The sequence below is a fragment of the Platalea leucorodia genome (genome assembly GCF_965183815.1).
Source record: "Platalea leucorodia genome assembly, chromosome: 11".
Taxonomy (NCBI): Eukaryota; Metazoa; Chordata; class Aves; order Pelecaniformes; family Threskiornithidae; genus Platalea; species Platalea leucorodia.
The window spans coordinates 7,873,314-7,897,224 of record NC_138833.1 but is presented as its reverse complement, the minus strand read 5'-3'; the positions used below and the strand labels follow the sequence as shown (position 1 = coordinate 7,897,224).

Sequence of the window (23,911 nt, the reverse complement as noted above, 5' to 3'; positions counted from 1 at the left end):
ACAATATGGTCCTTGATCTCAGCCCCTCACGCGGAGTGGAGTCAGTGGAGCTGATTAGCATTTGCTGCTTGCTCCAAGCATCAGAGCAGAGCTTGGGGGGGGGTGGGGGGAGATTAGTACTTGTGTGCTCAGTGCAGGGTTTGGATAGACTTGTAAGCATGGCTCTGAGCCACGCAATCAGCCGTTGGGAGCAATAAGAGCATGGACTTTGGTACCCGTTCCCGGAGCGGTGCTGCCTTCTGTGGAATGGGGCCAAGGGGCTGTGGGAATCACAGGGAGCACAGGCTTGTTCAAGCAGTTGCTTAAATTCTCGGCGCTTTATAACCTCTCTCTCATTAGGGCTTGTTTTTTTTGGGAGTGGATGGCTGAATTCTGTAGGATTTTGCATGCCACTGTCCTCCGAGAGCTTCCCAGTCATGCATTAAGCAGCGTGACTAACGCCTCTCTCATGTGGTTCAGTCTCTCTCACACTCTCCCCGTAGGGAGAATTGTGTGTGCGGAGGAATAGTTGTTTTGGGAGGGGTTTTTATTTTTAAGTGCTCTGTGCTCTGCCAGCAGGTTGGAAAAAGGTGCCTGGCACTGGAGAAGAAAGTGTGGGATGGTCCTTAGATCCCATGGGAAAATAGCCCGATGCCTTGGACTGGCCCCTGGGAAGCCTCTGTCTCCTGCACAGACGTGCTTTTCCCCAGTGGTGGAGGCTTCTGCCTCCTCCTCCTCCTCACACCCAGCTCTGGGCTCTCACGTCTGCGCTGTGTCATTCGCACCCCTAGGCGCCAAGCAGGATTCCTTACCCCGGTGAACCCGGGGCCCCTCACGCCTGCCGGCAGTCCCTTGCAGGGTGATGGGCCCACTCACGTTCCCAGACCCTCTTTTCCTCCAGCCTCCCTGCTTTGGAGGTTTCCTTCACCTGTGAGAATGGGGTTTGTGTTCAGGCTCCGGCCCCTTTTTTGGAGCAGAAAGCATGGGTGCTGAGCACCCTTGGGTGACTCCCTTCCTCCTCCAGGCTGGCACAGGGCTCCTGCTGTTTCCAGCTCCTGGGGCCCTCCCTCCCAGCTCAGTCAGGGCCATGTGAAGCATCGCCCCATGCTGGGACTTTTACCTTTACCTGCTATCTTCCACCTCACATCAAGGCTTAGTCAGGACGGCGCTACGTCATCCGCAGTTGCGACCCAGCCTAGTGCAGACAGGATTATGCAAACAGTCCAGTGGCAGGCGTGGGTGACTCTCGTGGCCAGGGCATCCTCCAGGAGCACCTTCCCAGTGGCCCGGGCTGCCTGTCTTTCCCTTCTCCCTGTCCTCACCACACAGCCATTTCCAAAGGGAGCGCAGGGCAACGGGGTGATGAAGCTCAGTGCGGGTTCAGACACCCTGTGAAGGCAGGTGGACATGGGGGGGGGGGGGTCTGGTGCGAGCGCACACGCATGCTGTGGGCAGACACACGTGTGACCCAGCCAGGGCATGCACACGCACACAGTGCAAATACCCCCACATGGGGTGACATCACACAAATGCACACCCGGTGGCGACAGGGGCATGCGCACATTCTCCCCCCACGCAGGCACACGCATTGCTCAGTGCACACACACGTGCGCTCAGAGCAGGAATGCAAAGTTGTGTCTGGTGCACAGGCTCTCCCTGTGCAGGCGTGGATGTGCTCCTCGCAGTGCATGCACATGTGGCATGCCTGCACACCCTGCTAGTGCACATGTGAGCACATGTACGCTTCTTCCTACAGACACACAGTCACGCTCTGGGCAGGTGCACATACACCCAAATGCTAATGGTGCACACAGGGATACATGCACACTCAGTGCAGACACACGTTTGCACGTACATGCATTGCTGGGTTTTGCCTGTATTGATGCAGAGATGCATTATGTTTCTGCTCAGCTTCTTACCTTCTCCATCCTCAGCCCTGTGCAGGGATGGAAGAAGGCTTGTTTGCCCCTTCCCTTCCTCCTGGGGACATACATCTCAGAGGTATCTGCACACAGCACCGGTCTGGACAGTTATGCATGCCCTCAGCAAGGTGGAGATACCTCTTGTTTGCATGATGGATGCTTGCAGGACAAGGGAGCAGAGTCAAGCTCAGCTTCAGGACCATAGCTTCATCTCCAGAAACAGAGATGTATTTTCACCTGTGGAGGGAGAGCTCCTCTCTTAGTGCCACTGATGAGGCACTTGTCCATGGGGAGGCAGAGGGGTGGAGGGACTGGGAGCTGCTGGCTTGCGGGAAGTACCAGCATGGACAGTGAAGGATGCTCCACTTGTTGAGTATCTATATGATGCTGGGGTAACCAGGAATTAGGCACTTGCTATGTGGCACCATGGAGGGGAGATGGTGGAGTGCTCACCCATCCCACAGGCTGGGTGCAGAGTATGGAGAGAGCAAGTGATGGGAGTGGCGAGAGAGGATTGCTGCTGTGGGGCCATGGCAGATGCTTGTGGCTGTTGATTTTAGGGCATCCAACCACTGGGCTTTCTGGGCGCCGGTGAGCTGGTCTGCACCCCTTCACGCTCACGGCTCAGCAGAAGCTGCCTGAGTGTGCCTGGACCCTGGAGGAAGGTGTGTTCCCAGAAGGGAAAGCGGGGGACGGGAAAGCTGGTGGCCAGGCACAGCACTAGGCAGAGAAGCTTGGTGACAGGGCATGTGGCTTAGCGCAGAAGGGGACAGTCTCTATGGGGCTGGTGTTGCGCCTGGCACTGCCTCTGCAGTGTGTCCATACTGGGAGGAGGTTTCCAGTGACTGGGTGCCTGCAGTGCAGCGTGTGCAGTGTGTGTCTCTGCAATGCAGGGGGGCAGTACTTCTGTCACTGCCTCTGCAGTGGGCGGGGTGGACATTGGCACTGGGTGGGCAGCGGGAGGCTGTCCCTGTGGGGCAGGGTGGGTACACAGTGCACGCGTGCAGTGTCCCAGTCTGGAGTGGGAGAGAATGGGAAGGAACAGTGTGTCTGCAGTGAGCAAAGGGAACAGTATTCGCTGGTGCAGGGTGTGGGGTTGCCTAGTGACTGTGCAGCAGAGGGGAGATGCTGTGCCTAGCATTGCAGTGTGCTGGGGCTGTGCAGTGCCGCTGCTCCACGGAGAGGCACGCAGTCTGCCCTGTGAGGTGTGTCTGCGCTGCAGTGCAAGGTGGGCAGTGAGTCTGTGTCCCTCTGATACAGTGGTGGGCAGTGCCCCTCTTTTTGTGAGGGGTGCAGATGGATGGCAGTGCCCCGCATGCAGTGCAGGATGGATGATGTGCGGGGCTCCTGCATCCCTGCAGTGCCGGATGGGTGGTGCCTTCGTATCTTGCAGTGTGAGGCTGGCAGTGCTGCTGTGTCGGCAGTGCAGGGAGGGCAGTGCTGCTCTGTCCCTGCTGTGGCAGTGCCGTGTGTCCCTGCATTGATGGATAGGTGGTATTCCTGCAGTGCAGGCAGTGCCCTGAATCCCTGCAGTGCTGGGTGGGTGGCAGCCCTGCATCCCTGCAGTGCCCCATGTCCCTGCAGCGCTGGGTGGGTGGCAACCCTGCATCCCTGCATTGCCCCGTGTCCCTGCAGTGCTGGATGGGTGGCAGCCCTGCAGAGCAGGCAGAGCTTCTGCTCCCCTTTTGATGCTTTCTGCAGGGCTGGCAGATGTGTGCAGTGCCTCTGTGTCCCCGCCATGCGTGGCAGGCAGTGCCCCTGCAGTGCGTGGCACACAATGCTCCTGTGTTTCTGTGGTGAGAAGCTGTCTCTGAGCCTGGCCAGCTCCCATCGGGTTGCTGGCAGCAGGCTGTGTGCAGTCCACCCTGTTAGTGTGCCTCGTTGGGTCTAATTACAGTTTGCTTGGTGACGAAGAGGGTGGACAGTGGCAGGAGTGGCTTCCTGCAACTGACAGGAAGCCAGGGATGAGGTTTCAATGACTGGGTTGCTCACTCGAATAGGGTGTTGCAGGAACTTTGCAAGCCAGGCCCAGTCCTCCCGGGCACTTGCTTGAGGAGGCTTCCAGGAGACCACAGCTAGGGCCAGCTCTGCCAGGCGAGCCCCTGAAACCACTTCCCTTCAGGGGACTGCTTTGGGACATGTGCAGTCCTGCATGGCACAGGGGGTGCACCCAAAAGAATATGCCACAGAAGTGGGCTGGGGTGGAGTGGACCCGGGGGCCTGGGGCTACCTAACCTCCGGTGTCTGTGTCTCCTTCCAGCTCCCCTGCAGTGCAGGATGAAACTGCTGGCATCTTGCCTGGGCCTGTGGCTCCTCTTCCAGCTCCCTGCACTGGTCTCTGGGACACGTGTGGTCTACAAAGTGCAGGAAGAACAACCCCCCAACACCCTCATAGGGAGCCTGGCCTCTGACTATGGCTTCCCAGATGTGGGGCACCTCTACAAGCTGGAAGTGGGGGCCCCGTACCTACGTGTGGATGGCAAGACTGGGGACATCTACACCACAGAGACCTCCATCGACCGGGAGAGCTTGCGTGACTGCCAGCACCTTGGGCCCGGAGAGCCCTGCTTCCTGGAGTTCGAAGTGTCCATCACTGACCTGATCTTGAACAGCAGCCCACGCCTGCTTGAGGGGCAGATAGAGGTGCTCGATATCAATGACAACACCCCCAACTTTGCCTCGCCCGTGCTCACCCTCTCCATCCCTGAAAACACCAACATTGGGACGCTCTTCCCCATCCCCCTGGCCATGGACCGGGACTCGGGACTCAATGGCGTTGCCTCCTATGAGCTGACGGCTGGTCCGGAGGCACAGGAGCTCTTTGGGCTGCAGGTGGCGGAGGATCAGGACGAGAAGCAGCCACAGCTGATTGTCATGGGGAACCTGGACCGGGAGCAGTGGGACTCCTATGATCTGACCATCAAGGTGCAGGATGGAGGCAACCCACCACGGGCGAGCAGCGCCCTGCTTCGCATCACCATACTGGACATGAATGACAACGCGCCCAAGTTTGAGAAGGCCCTGTATGAGGCAGAGCTCTCCGAAAACAGCCCTGTGGGGCACTCTGTCCTCCAGGTGAGTGTAGGGGCTTTCTTCTCCCCAGCTCCCCTGCTGCCTGGCTGCAGCAGGGACAACCCAGGGAGCATTTATATGGCTGCTTGCTGCCACAGTTCCTCAGGGGATGAGGGAGCCTAGAAGGGTTGCAAGCCATAGGAGCCCACAGTGTCACCTGGGGTCAGCAGGCAGGCAGGTGCCTGGGATGTCACATCTGCTAAAACGAGGTTGGAAAGGCTGCATGGGAAGATGCAGCCAGAGCAGGGGCTGCAGAACATGACTGAGGGGCAGCAGCAGGGCTGGTGGGTATGCGGGAGCAAGGCTCCGGGTTACGGGGAGGGCTGGGACCCGAGGTTCACGGGGAGTCTGGCTTCATGCCAGACTGGTCTCAATGCTGCCTGCAGACAAGACATAGACCCTTTCATAAGTTGCATTCCCGTGGCCACTCCATGGAAACTCAGGCTTGCACAGGAGATGGGGGGCAGGCAGCATCCCTGCTGCCCGTCTGGGGGGGCTTCCCTTGACTCTGGGGGTGCCTTGCTGTCTGCAGGGGCCAGGGGCTCTGCCCAATCTCAGGCAGTCATGCAAACTGGCCCAGGAAGCCCGAGGGGGTGGATCTTGGTGGATTTGGCTTGGAGGGGGCATTGAGATGATAGTATCCGACATCTGTTTATCTGCAGCTGCCATCTTAATAAGCAGAGCGCAGCCAGCTCTCATCTGCTTGCTAATTCTGATGTGAATTTTTTAAGAATTCATTTTTCACTGTTAAGAGAATGGAAGTTGGAAGCAGATAAGGGAGCTGCACGGCCGGGAGGAGAATGGGCTGAGACGCCGCTGCTGCCATTGCTCAGCTTTTATCTTTCAGGGGGAAAATGACTTCCGCCTTTTTTGTGAGTGGAGGTAAAAGGTGGAATTTACATTTAACAACTTTCGTTCTCCATCCAAATCTGCTGAGCAAGATAACGGCGGAGCAGCAAATGGTGCAGAGAAGAGGCTGCTCGGAGAGCCGATTAGGGAGGCAAATGTTAGACAAACCTCATCTTCTTTAGAAAGCAAATAATAGGCGTAGAGGCAGGTTTATGTGAATGCAGAGCTCCTGACGGGCAGGCAGGGATGGCTGGTGCTGTGCAGAGCTTAGGCGGCCCTGGTCCCTGCTTGGCTGCATCCTTGAATGCTGGGATGGAGTTGCTGTGACTCTGCACATCCTTGCCTCCCTCCTCATCCTTGTCTTGAGCCCCTATTCTGGGAGAGTTTTGCAGAGCGGATGCAGCCAGAGCCGTCCCTCCATGCTGCTGCCTGGGTCATGGCAGCGAGGGTTCCCAGAGGATTCCCTGCATGCCAGAGCTGGCCAGGGAGCGCAGCCGACCGGCCCAGCCGGTTTAGCTGGAAGAGCAAGGAAAAGCCTCTATGCCAGAGGGCCACTCCCAGCCACTCTGCCGGTCCCAGGCTCTTTGCCCCATAGTCCTTGGCCCCAGAAGAGGAAATCCTGGTTTTTCCCCACCAGCCATCTGCAGAGGAGGCCACGGCAGTCAGTGTGGCAGTTTGTGGAGAGGCTCACACTGCCTTGCCCTCCTGCTCACTGTTTCTCCCTCCATCCTGCAGGTGAAAGCCAACGACTCGGACCAGGGTGCCAACGCTGAAATCGACTACTCCTTCCACCAAGCCTCGGACATGGTGCGCCGGCTGCTGCGCCTGGACCGCACCACAGGGCTCATCACCGTGCAGGGGCCCATTGACCGTGAGGATGTCAGCATCCTCAAGTTCTCTGTCATGGCCAAGGACAAGGGGGCCAACCCCAAGAGCGCCCGCACCCAGGTGGTGGTCACCATCAAGGACATGAATGACAACGCGCCCTCCATAGAGATACGGGGCATTGGACTCGTGACCCACCAGGATGGCATGGCAAACATCTCAGAGGATGTGCCAGTAGAGACAGCAGTGGCTCTGGTACAGGTATCCGACCGAGATGAGGGCGAAAATGCCGTGGTGACTTGCGTGGTGGCTGGTGATGTCCCATTCCAGCTGCGGCAGGCTAGTGAAACAGGGAGTGACAGCAAGAAGAAATACTTCCTGCAGACCACCACGCCGTTGGACTACGAGTCGGTGAAGGAGTACACGATTGAGATTGTGGCAGTGGACTCGGGGAATCCACCCCTCTCCAGCACCAACTCTTTGAAGGTGCAGGTGGTGGATGTGAATGACAATGCGCCCGTCTTCAGCCAGAGCTACACCGAAGTGGCCTTCCCTGAGAACAACGAGCCCGATGACCTGGTGATGGAGGTGAGTGCCAGTGATGCTGACAGTGGCTCCAACGCCAAGCTGGTTTACTCCCTGGTGACAGACCCCTCCTCCAAGGGCTCCTTCACCATTGACCCCGACTCCGGGGAGATCCGGGTGAAGGCGGTGCTGGACCGAGAGCAGCGGGAGCGCTACGAGTTCTTGGTGGTGGCAGCAGACAAGGGCAGCCCTAGCCTCAAGGGCACAGCATCTGTGGCCATCAATGTCATGGACAGGAATGACAACGACCCCAAGTTCATGCTGAGCGGCTACAACTTCTCAGTGATGGAGAACATGCCGCCCCTCAGCCCTGTGGGCATGGTGACGGTGATCGATGCTGACAAAGGAGAAAATGCCCGCATCCAGCTGTCGGTGGAGCAAGACAATGGGGATTTTGTCATCCAGAATGGCACTGGCACCATCCTCTCCAGCATCTCTTTTGACCGGGAGCAGCAGAGCACATACACTTTCCGACTGAAGGCGGTGGACGGTGGGGATCCTCCCAGGTCTGCCTATGTGGGGGTGACCATCAACGTCTTGGATGAGAATGATAATGCCCCCTTCATCACTTCACCTTCCAATGCCACCTACAAACACATCCTTCCTCACACCAGCCCTGGCCAGCAGGTGAGCAAGGTCAAGGCAGAGGACATTGACTCTGGTGTCAATGCGGAGCTGACCTACAGCATCACAGGAGGCAACCCTTTTGAGCTCTTCCAGATCTCCCCGCACAGTGGAGACATCACCCTGGAGAAGGAGATCCTGCGCAAGCACCATGGCCTGCACCGCTTGGTAGTGCGCGTCAACGACAAGGGCAAACCCTCGCGGCACGGCACAGCACTGGTGCACTTCTACGTCAATGAGACACTGGCCAACCGCACGCTGCTGGACACGCTGGTGGGGCACAGCCTGGACACACCACTCGACATAGACATCGCTGGAGACCCCGAATATGAGCGCAGCAAGCAGCGAAGCAACATCCTTTTTGGAGTCATTGCTGGCATCGTGGCTGTCACTCTGGTCATCGTGCTGGTCATCCTGGTGCGCTACTGCCGGCAGCGGGAGGCCAAGAGCGGCTACCAGGCAGGCAAGAAGGAGACCAAGGACCTGTACGCACCCAAGCAGGCCAACAAGAGTGGTAAGAGCAAGAGCAAGGTGAAGAAGAGCAAGTCCCCGAAGCCACCCAAGCCCACAGAGGATGAGGAGGAGACAGGACTGCAGAAATCGCTCAAGTTCAACCTCATGAATGACTCTGTCAGTGACAGCCCCCGAATCCACCTGCCCCTCAACTACCCGCCGGGCAGCCCAGACCTGGGTCGCCACTACCGCTCCAACTCGCCACTGCCCTCCATCCAGCTGCAGCCTCAGTCACCCTCTGCCTCCAAGAAGCACCAAGTGGTGCAGGACCTGCCGGCCACCAACACCTTTGTTGGCACCGGGGACAACAACTCGACAGGCTCCGAGCAGTACTCGGACTACAGCTACCGCACCAATCCCCAGAAATACACCAACAAGCAGGTAGGAGAGCTCATTCTGAGGCCGGCAGCGGCCCCCCCCCTGCACCGGGGAGCCATCTGGACAGAGGTGTGGGAGTGAGCATGGACTGGCCCCCAGCCCTGCATGCATGGCCTGGGGGGCTGGCGAAGGACTACCCCGGAGCTGAGCCACGGAGCCTGGTCGTGGGGTGGGGAGGGGATGGGGCTGGTGGCAGGGGGGAGGCCAAAAACTGTTGGAGCCCTTGTCAGAGCACCCGGGGCTGGGTCCTGGTGGCACTGCCTGGGTGATGGTAATGTGAAGGGCACTGCATGCATGTGTCTCTGCATGTGGAGCTCTGGGAAGGGAATCCCACCTGCCCAGGTCCCTTTTGGGGACTGGATCTAAGAGCACTGCGGAGGGCAATGCCCACCCTCCCATCCATCCCTCTGCTTGGGCTGACTCATGGGAAGGAGAGACTGGTCCTGCTCCTGCCACAGTTCTGGGCAGCCAGTTTCCGGCCCTGTCCCTGTCCAGGGAGAAGCGAGGAAGGTGCTAGCCTTGCTGTTGCCAGCCTGGCTCTGCTGGTGCAGCTGAACCTTTCACCATCGCTATGCAAAGCCACCCAAAAGGGAGTTTTGCACCCACTGTGGCTGCCCAGGCAGGTGGGGCTGGGTGGAGGAGTAAAGCTCTGCCTTTTTCCCAGGCTCAGGCTCTGGCTTCCCCCAGGCTTGGGCCCTCTGCCATAGCTGGCGTGGTGAAAACCGGGCTTCCCTTAGCATGAGCATCGGGCCCGGAGCTATGGCTCTGTGGGAGCCGTGCTGCAGCCACTGCAGAGGAGGAGAGCGGATCCCGGCGGCCAGGGCGCTTCCTCTAGGCAGCACGGGTCCGGCCATGTGCTGGGGCTGGGGCTGGGTCTCGTGCTCAGGGCTGGAGGAGCAGGGCACTGGGGTCTCTGCTGCGTGCTGCGGTTGGGTGACTGCTCTTGGTCTAGCTGGGGGTTTCTGCTGCGTGCGGGGCAGGGTGGAGGTAGGTCTTGGCTGCGGACTGGGAAGGGCTGCTCGCTGGTGTGCACTGGAGCTTGGAGCTGTCCCAGAAGGTCATGGGATGAGCCCAGAGCTTGCAGGACCCTCTTTCCTCAGGCTGTCTGGCTAGTTAGCTTGCATCACATTTCTGCTTTGGCGCCTGTCGGGTCTATCCTTAACTACCTAGGGAGGGAGAGGGCTAACGAGCGCCTGTGGCTTTGCCTTCTTCCTGGGGCCCCGTGGGTGAGGACCACCCACTCCCCTGCCGTGCTGTACCCTCCGTGCCCTATGGAGACCCCTACTCCCTTCTTTGTATCCCAGTGAGCGGCAGGCTGGGCTCCTGCCGTGGGGCTGGGCTCAGCTTCCCTGTTGGATTTGACTTCAATAAAGTTTTCTATTTTTGACCGGTTGTGCCTTATTTTCCCTGCTGCCCCTGAAGATGCTCTTGCTCCCAGCAATTTGCCAGGCATATTTTGTATGTCCTCAGCCACTGGAGCACCCAGCCCCTGCAGTGCCCAGAAGTGATGCTCACGTGGGCCAGACGTCTCCTCAAGCCCTCCACTGTGCCCCAGCAGGGCCGGTCCAGAGGCCTCATGGTACTGACCCCCTCCCCAGACTGACATCTCCCATCTCCAGTCACTGCCTGGCTCTCTAAGGAGACAGCTTCCTCCATGACATGGTTCATAACATATGCATGTACATACACACAGACATGTACATGTGTGGATGTGGAGGCAGTCTGAGCCACAGACCAGCCAGCCCAGCTTTCTTCCACCCCAGCATCCCCCTGCATAGCTTCTCCTGTTTCATCCCCATGTCCTTTTAAGACCCACCCATGTCCCAAAGCCAGCACATGGAGGAGCAGATCCCTGCCGCGCAGTGCCTGGCTAGCATGACCCAAATCCTGCCAGCGAGGGCTGGAAGATGCCTGCCTCTCACCCGCCGCAGTGCTGGAATGAGGATGCACACGGTTGCAGATGGAGTCTTGGTGCGTCAGCAGCACCAGGGCGAAGCACCTGAAGCAAGGTGCTCTCCCCAGCCCGGGATGCGACGGGCACCCTTGCAGCGAAGGAGAGGTCCTCCCAGGCAGGCTTGCTGGCGGCAGCAGAGCTGCAGGCGGGCAATGGAGCCAGGTGGCCATGCTCATAAAGATGGCTCTGCCTCTCCTGGCGGGCAGGTTGGGGGTGATGCTGCTGTCATGGGGCTTGCTTAGGCTCTTGTCTCCAGCGGGTTGGAGAGAGGATGGATCCTGGTAGGCAGGAGCAGCACAGCACCCCTTCCCTAGGCCGTGGATGGGGCTGTCCTACAACCCCCTCCCTCCAGCCAGGCATCACATCTCAGGGACCTCCTCCCCAGTCACCCCTTCTTTCTCACAGTTTTTCTTTCAAACTGGGACAGACATCCCTGTGCCCGTCACACCAGCTTCACCTCTTCCCCAGGGGCTCCAACCGGCCGCACCAGGCTGCCAGAGAAGAGGAGCTCTGGTGCTGGGAGAGATTAGATCATCTGGGGAAACCAGTGGTTCTGGCTTTGGTGGTTTCAGCCCTGTGCCAGCCTTGGCTCTCACAGCCTCCTAGTTTGTTTTGCTAACAGCATAAGGTTTTATCTTGAACCATCCAGGAAGCGTCTGGGCCTCCTAGGCAGGCAGGACTGGGACCTGCGGGGAGATGCGATGGCTGCAGTGGAGGCAAGGAGACACCAGCAACCACCTAAATAACTAGTCCCTGCAGGGCTGGGCAGGGCAGGCTAGGGGCTTGGCTCAGCGTTGCTATCTGCTTCCCTTTGGGAACTTTCTGAGAGAAGTTTCTCTTCCTTCCATGGCCTCGGCAACTCTTTGATGAACCTGGGGCGAGAACACAACCTCTCAGATGCTAGTGTGGGGAGCATCTCTTTCTTCTGCCCGTCTCCCAGGTCCCATCCTTTGGGGCTTTTTTACACCGGGCAGGGGGGCTATGCTACACCCTCTCCCGGCTGCACAAGCCCAAGACTGCCCTGAGTCCTTACAGCCCCCCACCATCCGAGAAGCTGGCTAGAGCGGTGTTAACTTCAGCGTGATACTGCAAGCTCAGCAGAGGTGCCTGCACCTGCCTGCAGGCTCAGGAGCACGGTGCAGGATTAATTACTCTCTGCGGGGGGGGATAAGAGGAATATTGTAACTGTAATGGACAGAAATGAAATTGTCTTGTTTTAGAATTTAGTCTCCATAAATTGCAGGTTTAGGTGTTGGCAGATGTCTGGGAAAGTCTCCTACTGTCCTGGGTCAGTGGATTTTCTCAAGGTCGTTCACGTGGAATGAGCTGATAAATGGATCCAGCAATGAGCTGCAGATGGAGCTGAGGGTTCATGGGGGACCTGCCCTGTTTTTCCCCAGTTTCAGAAAGACACTGTGCTGGGAGCAGTTCCCAGGCACTGCAAATTAGCTCCTGCTCCTGGCATCAATTGCACTTGGTTCAGATTTGGCTCTGGCATGCAGAGACTGAATGAGTGAGTGTGTTAGTGAGGACCTGGGGGCTGCAGTGCAGGGGCTGAGCCCTAGCTATGCTGAGAAGAGTGACTGGGCTCTGCAAAACAACTGGGAATGCACAGAGGCTTGTGAGCACCAATGGGGTGCTTCTGAGAACTTGGGGGAGCACAAGAGGGGGTGAAGAGTGGGTCGTACACCATGCTGGCTTCTGAGGAGTTGGTGAGGATGCTGAGAGCCCCGCGAGCAAGGCAGAAATATGCAGTGGCTTCTGGCAGGTCTGTGCTGGGGGACTTCAGTTTATGGCAGGGACGGGTGCCTATGCCTGGGACAGCACTGTGGGGCATTTGGGACCTCAAAATGAAGAGCTTCAGACACAGGAGATGAGCAACCCCATGGTACAGCCTAGCCTGTGCAGTCAGAGACAGTGTGTGCAGGCTGTGCTGCAGGGGGAGGTGACAGCGGGGTGTACTCAGCCTGCGCTCCCTGTGTGGGAGGTGACAGCAGGGTGCTCACAGCCTGGACCCCATGGAGGGGTGGCACGGAGGTGTGCATGGTCTCTGTGGCAGGGTGTGGTGGAGGCATGTGCACAGGCTGTGCAGCAGGGGTAGGTGATGTGGAAGGATGCAGCCTGTGCCGCCTCTGTGAGGAGGTGGCACAGGGAGGGGTACAACCCCTGTCCCAGGAGGAGGTGACAGCGGGGTACGTGCAGCCTGTACTGCAGCGGGAGGAGGCATGGAGAGGGTACACAGCTGATACTGCAGGGAGAGGTGGTGCAGGGTTATGTGCAAGCTGCATGGTGTGGAGAAGTGGCAGCGGGGTGTACACAGCTTGTACATGGCAGGAGGTGACAGTAGGGTGTACATAGCATGCAGCCTTGGGCAGGTGACGACTCTTCTGTAAGCAGCGTGTCTGCAGTGAGGCAGTAGCACTTACTGTCCCTATTCCATCAATGAGAGCATTGAGCCTCTCCCGCCTCACAGTCCCTGGCCCCACCATCACTTGAGACCTCATCCTTTGCTTCCTTGAAGGTTTTCCCAGCCTGTGCTACCTGCCTGGGGCTCCTCACATCGAGCCGGGCTGCCTGGGTGGCTTGCAGCTCTGGCCAGTTTCCTGTTCCCACCCTGCTGAGCCAGGTGCCTCTCATTCCTCCCTGCCCTCCTCTTCCTGTCTCTTCTCAGATCCCCAGGCTCTCCCCTGCCTGATACCCTTGGAGCCAGTGTTGGTCTGTGGTGAACACAGACTTCCCTAGCTTGAATCTGGGGGGCTTCTTTTTTTCCCCCCACCCTCCCCTCTTTCCTTTCACAATTGTATCTACTTCCTTCTATCCCTCTCTCCTGATCTCTCCCCCTGCTCAGCTCGGGCAGTGACCTCCCCCTTCCCTGTTGCTTTCCCCTCCCCATCAGTCTCTCCTGACCGGCTGTCTGCTGGCCCTGGTACAGAGGGATGCTGAGCCCTCCGCAGCACAGGGCTGAGTCCCCGGCTGGCTCCCACAGCCGAGCTGTGGATCCTCTGTGCGATGAAAGCGCTGGCTGTGTGGGCAGCCGCCCAGTCCAAGCTGCACTGATTGATATTCCCAGCACTGCTCTGCCCGCTCGGCCGGGCTCTCAGCTGCAGTGCTGTTCCCTGCTCGCACAGACCAGCCTGGAGCGGGGCCCAGCCCTGCAGCCTGCTTAATCAGTCACCCAAATCCTGGGGCAAAACCCGATGCTCTGATGGGGTGTGTCCCCAGGCACTTTGTGGTCCCTCCGTCCAGAAAGCAGCCAGGAGGCCATGAATGGGGTGAAGGGCAGAGAGTGGGATGCAGCTGAAGGAGCTGGAGGGTGGGGTGCTCCTGGTTGAGGACAGAGCTGGGATGTAGAGGAGGCTGGGGTAATGAGAGGGTGCATGATGTAGGGCAGGATGGGGTGGGGTGTTGTGGGGGAGTGCGAGGGCTAAAAGATGCGTGGAGCAAAGGGGCACAGAGCAGCTCAGTCCCTGGGAACTGTGTCAGCTCAAGGTGGGGAGGGCAGCCCCAGGAGGGCATGGGGCAGCAGCGAAGAGGTGGATGCTGTGCACTTGTGTCCCTGGAGCTGGTGTCTACCTGGGACACCACAGCATGAATCATGGGCAAGAGCCATGCAGCAGTGCATGGGCTGATTCATGTGGGGCTGTGCCAGGGTGGGTTACAAAGAGCAGGAGCTCCCCTTCATGGTTTGTGGGTTCTTGAACATTCAGCCCCTGCAGTACTCTGCCAAATCTCTCTCTTGCTGGCATGTTCTTTTGAACACTGCCCCTGGAGCTGAGCCCTGTGCCAAGACCAAAGCACCTTCCTCCCCCTCCACCCTCCATCCCCATGCATACCTGTCGCATGAGAGCACCTGCCCATGAAACCCTGGTCACAGCCCATCGCCATGGGAGAGCTGTGCTCCTACATACTGCCCTGCAAGCCAGTCCATCCAAGCTGCAGTTACACAACCCAGGCTCTGCTCTTGGGAGAAACCAAGATGGTCGATGGAGATTACTCCAAAAGGGACCCTTCCCACAGTCCCCTGTTCCTTCAGTGCCCCAGGAAGCATACAGTCTGCTCAGCTGAGGCAGAGAAGGAGCCTGGCTGCAGGGGCACAGGCCACCTCTGGCACTTTGGTCCCCCTCTTCTTGTCACCTCTGACGCTAGCTGCAATGTCCATCAGTCCAACCTGGATGAAGCTCGGTCTTGGTCTCACCTCTGGGAGCCAGGGTCAGCTGTGACTCAGACCTGTTCAGCCTTCCCTCAGTAGGTCCCCTGCTGACCCTGTCTTCTCTCTGACTTTCTGGACTTTTCTGGAGGTCTCTGTCTGCACCCTTGAGGACCTGCTTTCCATATCCCACCAGTAGTATAGGTTTCTTTTCCTACTGGGGTTCCCAACTCAGCCCTGTGGTTGAGACACAAGAAGAGGAGGTCAGAAAAAGGAACAGAAAGAAAACAACTCCTCAAGATCCCTTGAAAACATCTCCTAGTTGTTTTCCCTCAATGTCTTCCCATGGTGTAAGCTGTTTACTGCCTTAGTCCTTCAGATGCTCACAGGAAAGAGTGGTTAGGAGAGCAGGTTTGTGGCAGTGACCTCCTAGGAGGGCAGACAAACACTTGTACATTATCTCATCATTTACCTCCATTTTGGCATTCACAGCCATGCCTTGTGGATCCTGCCCAAAGATCCCTAAAGATGCCCCTGCCCTGGGAGGTAAACATCCTTCTGAGCACCTCTTCACTTGCAAAATACACACCTCCTGATCTACTGTCTAAACATGGCACGGCTGGGCAGCCCTCGATCTTGGCAGGTTTCATCAAAGCTCTCTTTAGAGCCATCATTTTGGGAGGGCAGCAAATCACCACCTCTCCCTTGGAACTGATCCTGCTCTGTAGCGAAGTTGTCAGAGCAGAGTGCCCTGATTCAGCTCCTCTGAGACATCTCTAAAACCTGGAAGCCTGGAGCTATTTAGCTCCCACGTGGCCTGGTTTTCACATGCTCCAGACTCCCTGATGCTCTTGAGCAGCTGCAAAGCTGCTGCCAGGGAGACTCTGACAGATATCCATCCATCCCTGCTGTGGGGGGAACTTCTTGTCTGAGCTTGGGACTGAGATCGTGTTCTAAATGTCTTGCTAATGTGATGTCTGATGTTCCTCTTACACTAATCTGTTAATCTTTCTGCGTCTTCATCAAAAGCACTCAAGCCCAGTAGAAAGCAAAATCAGTATTTCAGATATTTGAAGAGCCCTTCGTTATTATTCAGGCTCGGCAAGACCTTTTGGGGTGTTGTGATTCAAGGCCCTGGGAGTGCCTGGAGGAGCTTGGGCTGCTTTTTCCAAGGATTTCAAGTAGATCACAGTTTATTAGGGACTATCAGGATGTCTTTTGCCTGGAGAAGAGAGCTCAGAAACCTCTCTAATGTTCAGGAAATTTTTCTTGAGCCACGATCTGCAAAGTCTGTCCCAAGGACTTCACAACTTACCTAGAATTTGAGGACAGGGTAAAAGAAAGCTGTCCTCAGCTCATCCATACCAGGGGTCCTGTGCCAGTAAAAGTGGTAATGCCAGACCAGTGCAGGCAAGATAAGTGGCCTTAACAAGCCTTACAATATTACTTGTCTTACCTGTTTGATCTCTCCAAATGAAGGCTTGTCTTACCCAGTATCATCATTCATCATGAAGTGCAGGTTGGTTGCAGACCACTAAAGCGGGGGCTCTGCCGATGTCTAGAGCATGTTGGTGCACAGACTTATGGAACAGACACAATTCCTTGACCAAGCAGGAAAAGCTTCTGCCCTTTGCCTATGGAAACAGAGGTGGTTAGAAAACAGGGTTGCCATCAGAGGAAAATTTTCAATTTGAAAACAAATCAGCGAGAATTGACAATTTTTTTTCTATTTTGGCTCAAGTCAATCAACAGATATAGATGTATATATATTTTTTTTTCCTAATAATTTCTAAAGGCACAATTCTGACTGACCTTTTTGAATTTAGCTTCATAATTAATACTTGGCTTGAATTCTGAAATGAAAGTTACCTTTGCAAGAGCATCATTTTTTCATTTTTACGTGTCAGCAAAGATATCCTCCCTGCCCCAACTTTGAAACAAGAAACTCACTTGAAAAATTATCTGATATCAACAAATTGACATTTTTTCCTTGTGAAGTCTTCCGTTGAAGCATTCCTGGTTATCTCTCTTTTTTTAGAGTCCTGAGTCTATGGCTCTATACCCCCTGCTCTCCCCAGAGCTTTCAATACTATCTGTCAGCTCCACTGGGTGCGACTGGGAGCCAGATTAGCTCATTATTTTCCCAGCATTATTTTCCCACTCTACAGCTGTTGGATTCCTTGAGGCCTTTATTCAAGTGTTACTCCCGGTCCTGGAACCTTTTTCTCCCTGGGATCTTCAGATGGTTTTAACGTGATTATGAGACCTCCTTCTGTGTCCTGAACAATTTCCGCTCTATACCAACTATCTACAAAATGGCTCTATTATCAGCTTGAAGGTGATAGACATTTCAAGACACCACGGTCAGTCCAATTTAGACATTATTCCATAAAGATTATGACCCCTTTAGATTTTATGATTCACCCTTCAGATGATTTATTTCCATATTTTCCTTTCTAGTCTTCATTTCAACCAAAGAAAAGCCAAATTGCACATCCTTGATGGGCTCAGAGCTCTGATAGGCTGAGAGGTTAGGCAATCTCTGTCCTGAGGCTGTCTAAATGGGTTTCTAATTGTGTTAAATCTTGCTATGAGTTAGATAAATTCGATCTGACCAGGCAGGTTGGCACCGGGCTTTGGCGGCTTCTTTGAGCATCATGCAAATTTCAGGAGGCTTCAGGGCACCTATGTGGAGTCAGCCCACATTTTACCCAGATTTATTCATTAAATAGTGCCTCGGGATCTGATGTCCATTTTAGGATGGCTGTTCTGCTATCATTATTTCAGCAGGACTTGTAGCACCTCTCTTCTGACTGCAAGGTCAGCACTTGCTAATTGTCAGCAATGGAAGCCATGCGAACAGCCACTTAGAAGAGCTGCTTTTCAGATAATACCTGGTTTTGGGAGGTGTGATTCACATGGATTCCTCTGTGTCTTTCTTCCAGTTGTGGATTCCTTCTGTAGCTTCATTTATCAACAGTGAGAGCTAAAGGGTTGTTGGGAACAACCCTCACTTCAGACACTGGGATAGGGATGGACACAAGGATTTGTGGGCAGAGCACAACCATCAAACAAGACTTCATGAACAAGACCTCTGGATGGACTAGAACTGTCAGCCCCGTTGCTAATGTGCCTTGTGCAACCACAGTAGCTGTGATGGAGGTGACCCCAGCAAATTGTCAAACTGATAGATCAGAAAACTGAGCCTTTAAGTCTGCTAGTAGTCCTGTCCAGAATTGTTAGTGCTTGTCTGGAGACACTACCTTCAATGACAAAATTCTGGGAAGGCCTGAACATTCTTTTTTTTATGCAGGAGGGGTCTTACAGGTGTGCATAGACCACACCTTTGCTTAGAGCTGGGTCCGTCTGTCTCCCTCCCTTGTTTGTGCTGGCTGGAGCTCGAGGCAGGCAATTGTCCTGCCTGGTTGCTCCATCCCTCCCTTGTCCAAAGCAGGCAGAGCCCCTGGGACCTGTTCCTTTGCTCTGCACCATCTCTTTCCTCAATTCCTTCATGCTGTGCTAAAAGGGAGCAATCCAGTAATGCTGGGAGCTGCAGCTCTGATTTGGTTCAGTCCACTTTATGAAGTGATAGGTAGCCCTTGTGCCTCTGAAAATCTGGACCTGGAGATGCTGTGGCAGGGCAGGGAGGAATGTCTGGGGCAGAGAGGATCCCCAGACCACAAAGGGGACCAGGGGGGCACAGGAAGGAGAAGCACAGTCCTTGAGGAGCAGAGGGTTACCATAGGTGCCAGGAGGCTGACACCAAGCCAGGGCAGCATTTGCCTTCGCTGCTCATATGCGAACACTCACCCTCATTGTGCTGTTCTGCCTGGTGCCTTGTAGTGTTGTGATCTCTTCACATCATGTACAGGTGTGGCAGCACCAGGCATGACAGTGGGTGCAGGAGGAGTGGGGGATGCTCTTGGGGGGTTTCTTTTCCAAAAGTCAGTGCAGTGGCTGGACAGTGGGCTGCTGGGGTAGCACGGGAAGGGGTGGGAAGAGCTATCTGCTGTGACTCCGTCCTCACCCCAAAACACCAGCAGAAGCACATGCTGTTGCTCAGATGAGCTGTAAAATGGTCGATTGTTTATGGCCACGAGCTGAGCTTGTTCCTAGAGGTAGAATGTTGCCCTGGACCGTTCTTGGCAATTCAGGTCCAGCTTTTCTCGAGGCTTGCCCTGGTTTCCATGGGCATAATATTGCCCTCAGCCTCCTGCTCTGAAGAAGCTGTGCTTCTCTCCAGACATGACACTAGCAAATAAAATAATTTCCATATGAAGCAAAGCCTCCATATATGAAAAGCTGGATCTGTGTAGTTTGGGGCATGGTCCCTGGGCTTATCTTTTTTTTTTCTCAGTAACTAGGGATGTTGCATAGCTCCAGGTTGGTTTGTAAAAGAGAGGGGTTCATGAATTAATCTGAAGTTGACTAACTCATGTGCTACAATGGCTCCCTTGTCACTTATTTTTATATTCAGGGCATTGGGTCTGACATTGCCTTTCACTTTCAGCCCTGTGAGTTGCTGCATTGTGGCGGCTGTTGGGGAAGCAAGCTCCTTTTTGGCAGCTGGCTGAAAGGCCGTTGAGGCTTCTGGCATGTGGGGAGGCGCAGGAGCAATTGGAGGTTGCCAGATGAGCCCATTAGCCGCCGATCCTGCTTTCAGATCAGCAGTGAGGTAGTTAACAATTTTGATATTTTCACCACTCCAGTGTTAATTGGCACTCGGGGCGGGGAGCAGGGCAGCTCACCTCCATGGGAGCTGTTGCACCGCACCATTCCTCTTGGCAGGAAAAGGGTGCCCGGGATGGATTTTAAGGTTTCCTTTGTGAACAGCTCAATTTCTGGTTTGTCAGACAGGACTGCATCTCCTGCTGCTCGGTCCATGCTGTCTGCGCAGGGGGTGATGCCGTGTGTTTGGGGGAGCCGGTGCGACACCCCACAGCCCTGTTCCTTCATAGCACTCTCGTTTTGGCTGAGTTTGTTTTCCCCAGGTTTAGCAAGGAGAATCAGCTTGGTGTGGGTCCCGATGAGAGCTGGAGATGTTTGTGATGAACGGAAGCAGCAGGAGGGAGCAGAATGGGGCTGAGGAGGGAAGGGGTCCCCTTAGTCCCCCTCCAGCATCCGTGGGTGGGGACCTCATGGTAGAGAGCATCAGGACAGAGGAGCCCCTTGGCAGGGACTGGTGTTAGGGGGTTTTGGGGTGTGCAGCCAGGACTAGGCAGGCTGGGTAAGGCTGTTCAGGAGAGTCCGAGAAAATTTTTCATCAAAACAAGTCCCTGCTATTGTCAGATAAGCCCCAAAACTGAAACCGTGGGTGTGACCCTGGCTTCTCCGTTGCAGAAAGGCTGTGGCAGAGCTGCAACAGGCACAGAGAAGGGCAGCAAAGCTGGCCCAACCTGCCCAGCGTCTGCAAGAGGACAGGCTGCACGTACTCACGTGCTGCAGCTCACAGAGGACACAGCGGAGCAGAATGCAGCGCAGATCTGTGAAATTGGAAAGGGGTAGAGTGAGGAGCAATTACTCATGTTTTCTCATAACCCCGCAGGTAGGAGAAGTTCAAGGAAAAATTACCAGGCAGCAGATGTAAAACCAAAGGGAAGTGCTTTTCCACGTAGCACATGGGCAGAGAGTTCATTGCTGCAGCATGCCACAGAGGCCAAAAGCTGGCATGGACTCAAAAAGGCGTGAGAGCACTTCACAGAGGATGGGGGTCATTAAACGTATGAGCTGCAAACGATTCCTTGCTCAGGAAAAAAACCTGAGCTGCGGCACAACAGAAACCCGCAGGATTTACCAGGGGATCAATGTCTTCATCACAGCATCTGCTGTTGCTGGAGGCAGCCACTAGTGCCCGTGCTCCCTGTGGAAAGTGGAGGACGGGGGCTTGCTTTGCTCCTCAGATGTACAGGCTGGCACAGACAGGTTTCCCCATCAGGAATATAAGAGCGAACACTGGGGACCCCTTGAAAGGAGTTTTTTCAGAGCCACAATTCCTCAGCTAAGAAAATAGATGGCTTTGCCCCAAATCCCATTCTAGTGCAGTGGCAAAGTGGAAACATATAGTTAGAAATAGAAAAACAATGAATACTGGGAGGGGGGGAAAGGAAAAGGGAGGGAGTGCATCACAGTTAGTAGAAATGAGTAGTTATGAAGTCTAGAAAATTGACAAGGAAAGCCAAAAACATTGGGGGAAAATCAATTTTGACGAGCTAAACACAATAAGAAGTACTTTAAAAAATGTGCTAGGAAGAGGTGGAATCCAGTAATTGTCATTTCCAAATGGAGATTGCAAAATCGTTAATTATGTAGAAAAATGCAAAAGTATTCAATAAATAGTTCTAGTAATTTGGACTGAGGCATAATCAAGTAGGATGCAGTACCTGCCAATGCGCTGGTAACCAGCAAAGACATTCAAAATACCGTCTCCTTTAAATAGTGATATTTGAAATAATCAAATAAAATAATTTGAGCCAAAGAGTCTTCAAAGTTCTGGAGTAGGAGCTCTCTGATCCGGGGGTGTTAATAGAGCTGGGGACCTGAGGATGGGCCAGGAGAAGTGGGAGGGCAGTGATGCCATGAGCCAGCTGGAATAGTGATGGGAATGCTGTGTGCACCACACAGTGTCCTCGTCAGCCCCAGGGAACAACTGGATTAATAGCTAAGGCAGGAAACTCAATGACGGAAATAGCATTGACGTCAGTCAACACAGTTTGATGGGAAGGGATACTGGGCAGTGTCATTACATGACAGTCCAGCTCTTAAAGCTTTCCTTAGGCATCTGCTCCTAGCTGCTGCGAGGAACAGGATCTGCTCTAGGCATACCTGTGGGTCTGAAGCAGCAGAGCTTGTTTTATGTTGGTGTGAGATTACAGTGTTCAGCTGATCAACTTGGAGTTTGATGAAGACGCCGAGTTGATAATGCGTTATGTTGTTATTATTATTATTATTATTATTTTGAATTAACACTACTCATTATAAGTAAAGCATTGTTAGCTAGATGAAGATCTGGTTTATCAACAGCTTAGCAAAGAAAAGCAGTTGTTGGTTGGGAGCCCTCGTGGAACAAGGTTCTCCTGGAGGAGCTCTTCGGCAGCAGTACTGTGCCTGCTGCCATTCAACATTGCAATCAACGATCTGGAAGTAAATATAAAATCACCACTGATAAAATTTGCAGCTGACACAGAGATTGGTGGAGTGGGAGATCATGATGAGGATAGAGCAGTCATGCAGAGCAATCCAGATTGCTTAGTAAACTGGGTCCATTTAAACAAAGTGCATTTTAACACGGCCAAATGCAAAGCTATACATTGAGAAATAGGGAATGCTGGTTTATATCCTGGAAAGCAGTGACATTAAAATGGATTTAAGGGTCACACTGCATGAGTAGCTCAGCATGAGTGCTCGTGGTGCTCCTGCCAAAGGGCTAATACAGTCCTCATGAAAAAACCTGAGAGGTAGGAGAAGTGAGGCTCTACAGAAAGGCCTGGTGAGATGGCACCAGCAGTCCTGCAGGCATCACCTCTGACGAGGAATGGGGAAAAAACAGGGGCAAGTAAAAATGAGGGCCACAAGACTGATTTGCTGCCTTGCAGGTTGAGATTTAAGGAACCCAGTTTGTTTAACTTCTCAAAAAGAAGATTGAGGGGTGCCTTGGTTGCACTGTACAAGCAACTTCTTGTGTAGAAAACACTGCGTGCTGGAAGGCTCTTTAACCCAGCAGAGAAAGGTCAAACAAAACCCAATTTCTATAAGTCAGTGCCAGACAAATGGATTCAGTGTCTTTCCGTGGCTCCAGAACAAGGCTCTCCAGGTGAAGAGCTTCAGCCAGACACAAGCTACTATTATTTTTGAAGTGCATTGGTCACAGCATGGTGGGGGCTACGCAGAGTACGAGGGGGGCACTAACTCCCATCAGTGTCATGCTGCAGTGCAGGGTTGGGCAGAGGAGAGTGGGGTTGAGTGTGGGTTGGCTTTGCGCACAGTGAGGCGAAGAGCCCTTTCAAGGGCTACCAGGCAGGATCTGACATTTAAAGGAGGTGTTTTTTAGGTAAAAGTGATGCTATTTGGAAGGAGACCCCTCAGGGGAGGGATAGTAGCTGTCACAGGCTGGGTTTCTGAGGCTGTTTGTTTATATTATTGCAGGCACCCCAAGGAGCCCTAGTTGTTTGTCAGGGGTTTTACAAGCACAGAGTGAAAGCAGAAGCTTGGAGCTAGGGATGAGCCACAGTGGCAGAGGAAAGCAGTTTCAGACAGGCAGTCAGGGTGCAGGAGGAAGCTGTGGAACAGTGTTACCTGGTGTGGTGGACAATGACATCTGTATAGTGAAGGCTTTTGCAAGCTTTACGCAACTGCACAGCCTACAAAGTGGGCTGGGAGATGACCTCTGGAGAGTCATCTGCACACAATTCTGCAGCGGGCAGGACTGCCTTGACCTCAGCTCCTCCAGAGCTGTACTCGAAGACCTCCTGAGAGGTGCTTGCCTATCCCTTCATGACAGAGATTGCACCTTCTGCTTTGGCAATCTGTTGCACTTGGCTAAACCTACCATTGCATTTTTTTCCATAGCGGCTAACCTCAGCCTTCCCTGCTGCAGGTGAAGGCCATTCCTTCTTGTCTGTCCATGGTCAAAAGCATCAGCTTTCTCTTTGCAGAAGGCTTTTATGAGCTTGAAGAGTGCTGCCTTTGCCACCCTTAGCCTTCTCCTCCCCAAACCAGTTTCCTCAGTCTTTTTATGCTTTGCCATGATTTCTAACAGCTGCTTGTTTCTGTTCCTCTCTGCTTAACTGGTGCACATGTTCTTGAAAGTGGGGTCCCGACTGGACACAGCTCTGCCTCTAAAGTCCTACTTGAGCCCAGCAGAGCAGACAGATCCCTGTGTGACTTAAAGACAAAGCGCCTGTTTACACATCCCAATATAGATGCATTTTTTGGTGAAAGATTGACACCATTGATGGATAGTCAACCCATGATCTGTGTTGTAACCCCCAGTCCTTCACCCAGCCGGCTGCTTGTGCAGTGATTCTTTTTCCCAAGTGTGCAAATGTGACAGATATATTCCACATC

The 23,911-nt window shown here is 54.4% G+C and overlaps 1 protein-coding gene across 2 annotated transcripts in view; it reads left to right on the top strand.

The window, feature by feature from the left end:
- The window catches only part of PCDH1 (protocadherin 1), a 53,234-nt gene that overhangs the window by 2,130 nt on the left and 27,193 nt on the right, over positions 1 to 23,911 (top strand). For both annotated transcript variants that reach the window (XM_082324184.1, XM_082324185.1), the window contains exons 2-3: positions 4,162 to 4,976; positions 6,558 to 8,750. In XM_082324184.1, coding sequence (XP_082180310.1) covers positions 4,162 to 4,976; positions 6,558 to 8,750 — 3,008 coding nt within the window. The remainder of the gene's footprint in view (positions 1 to 4,161; positions 4,977 to 6,557; positions 8,751 to 23,911) is intronic.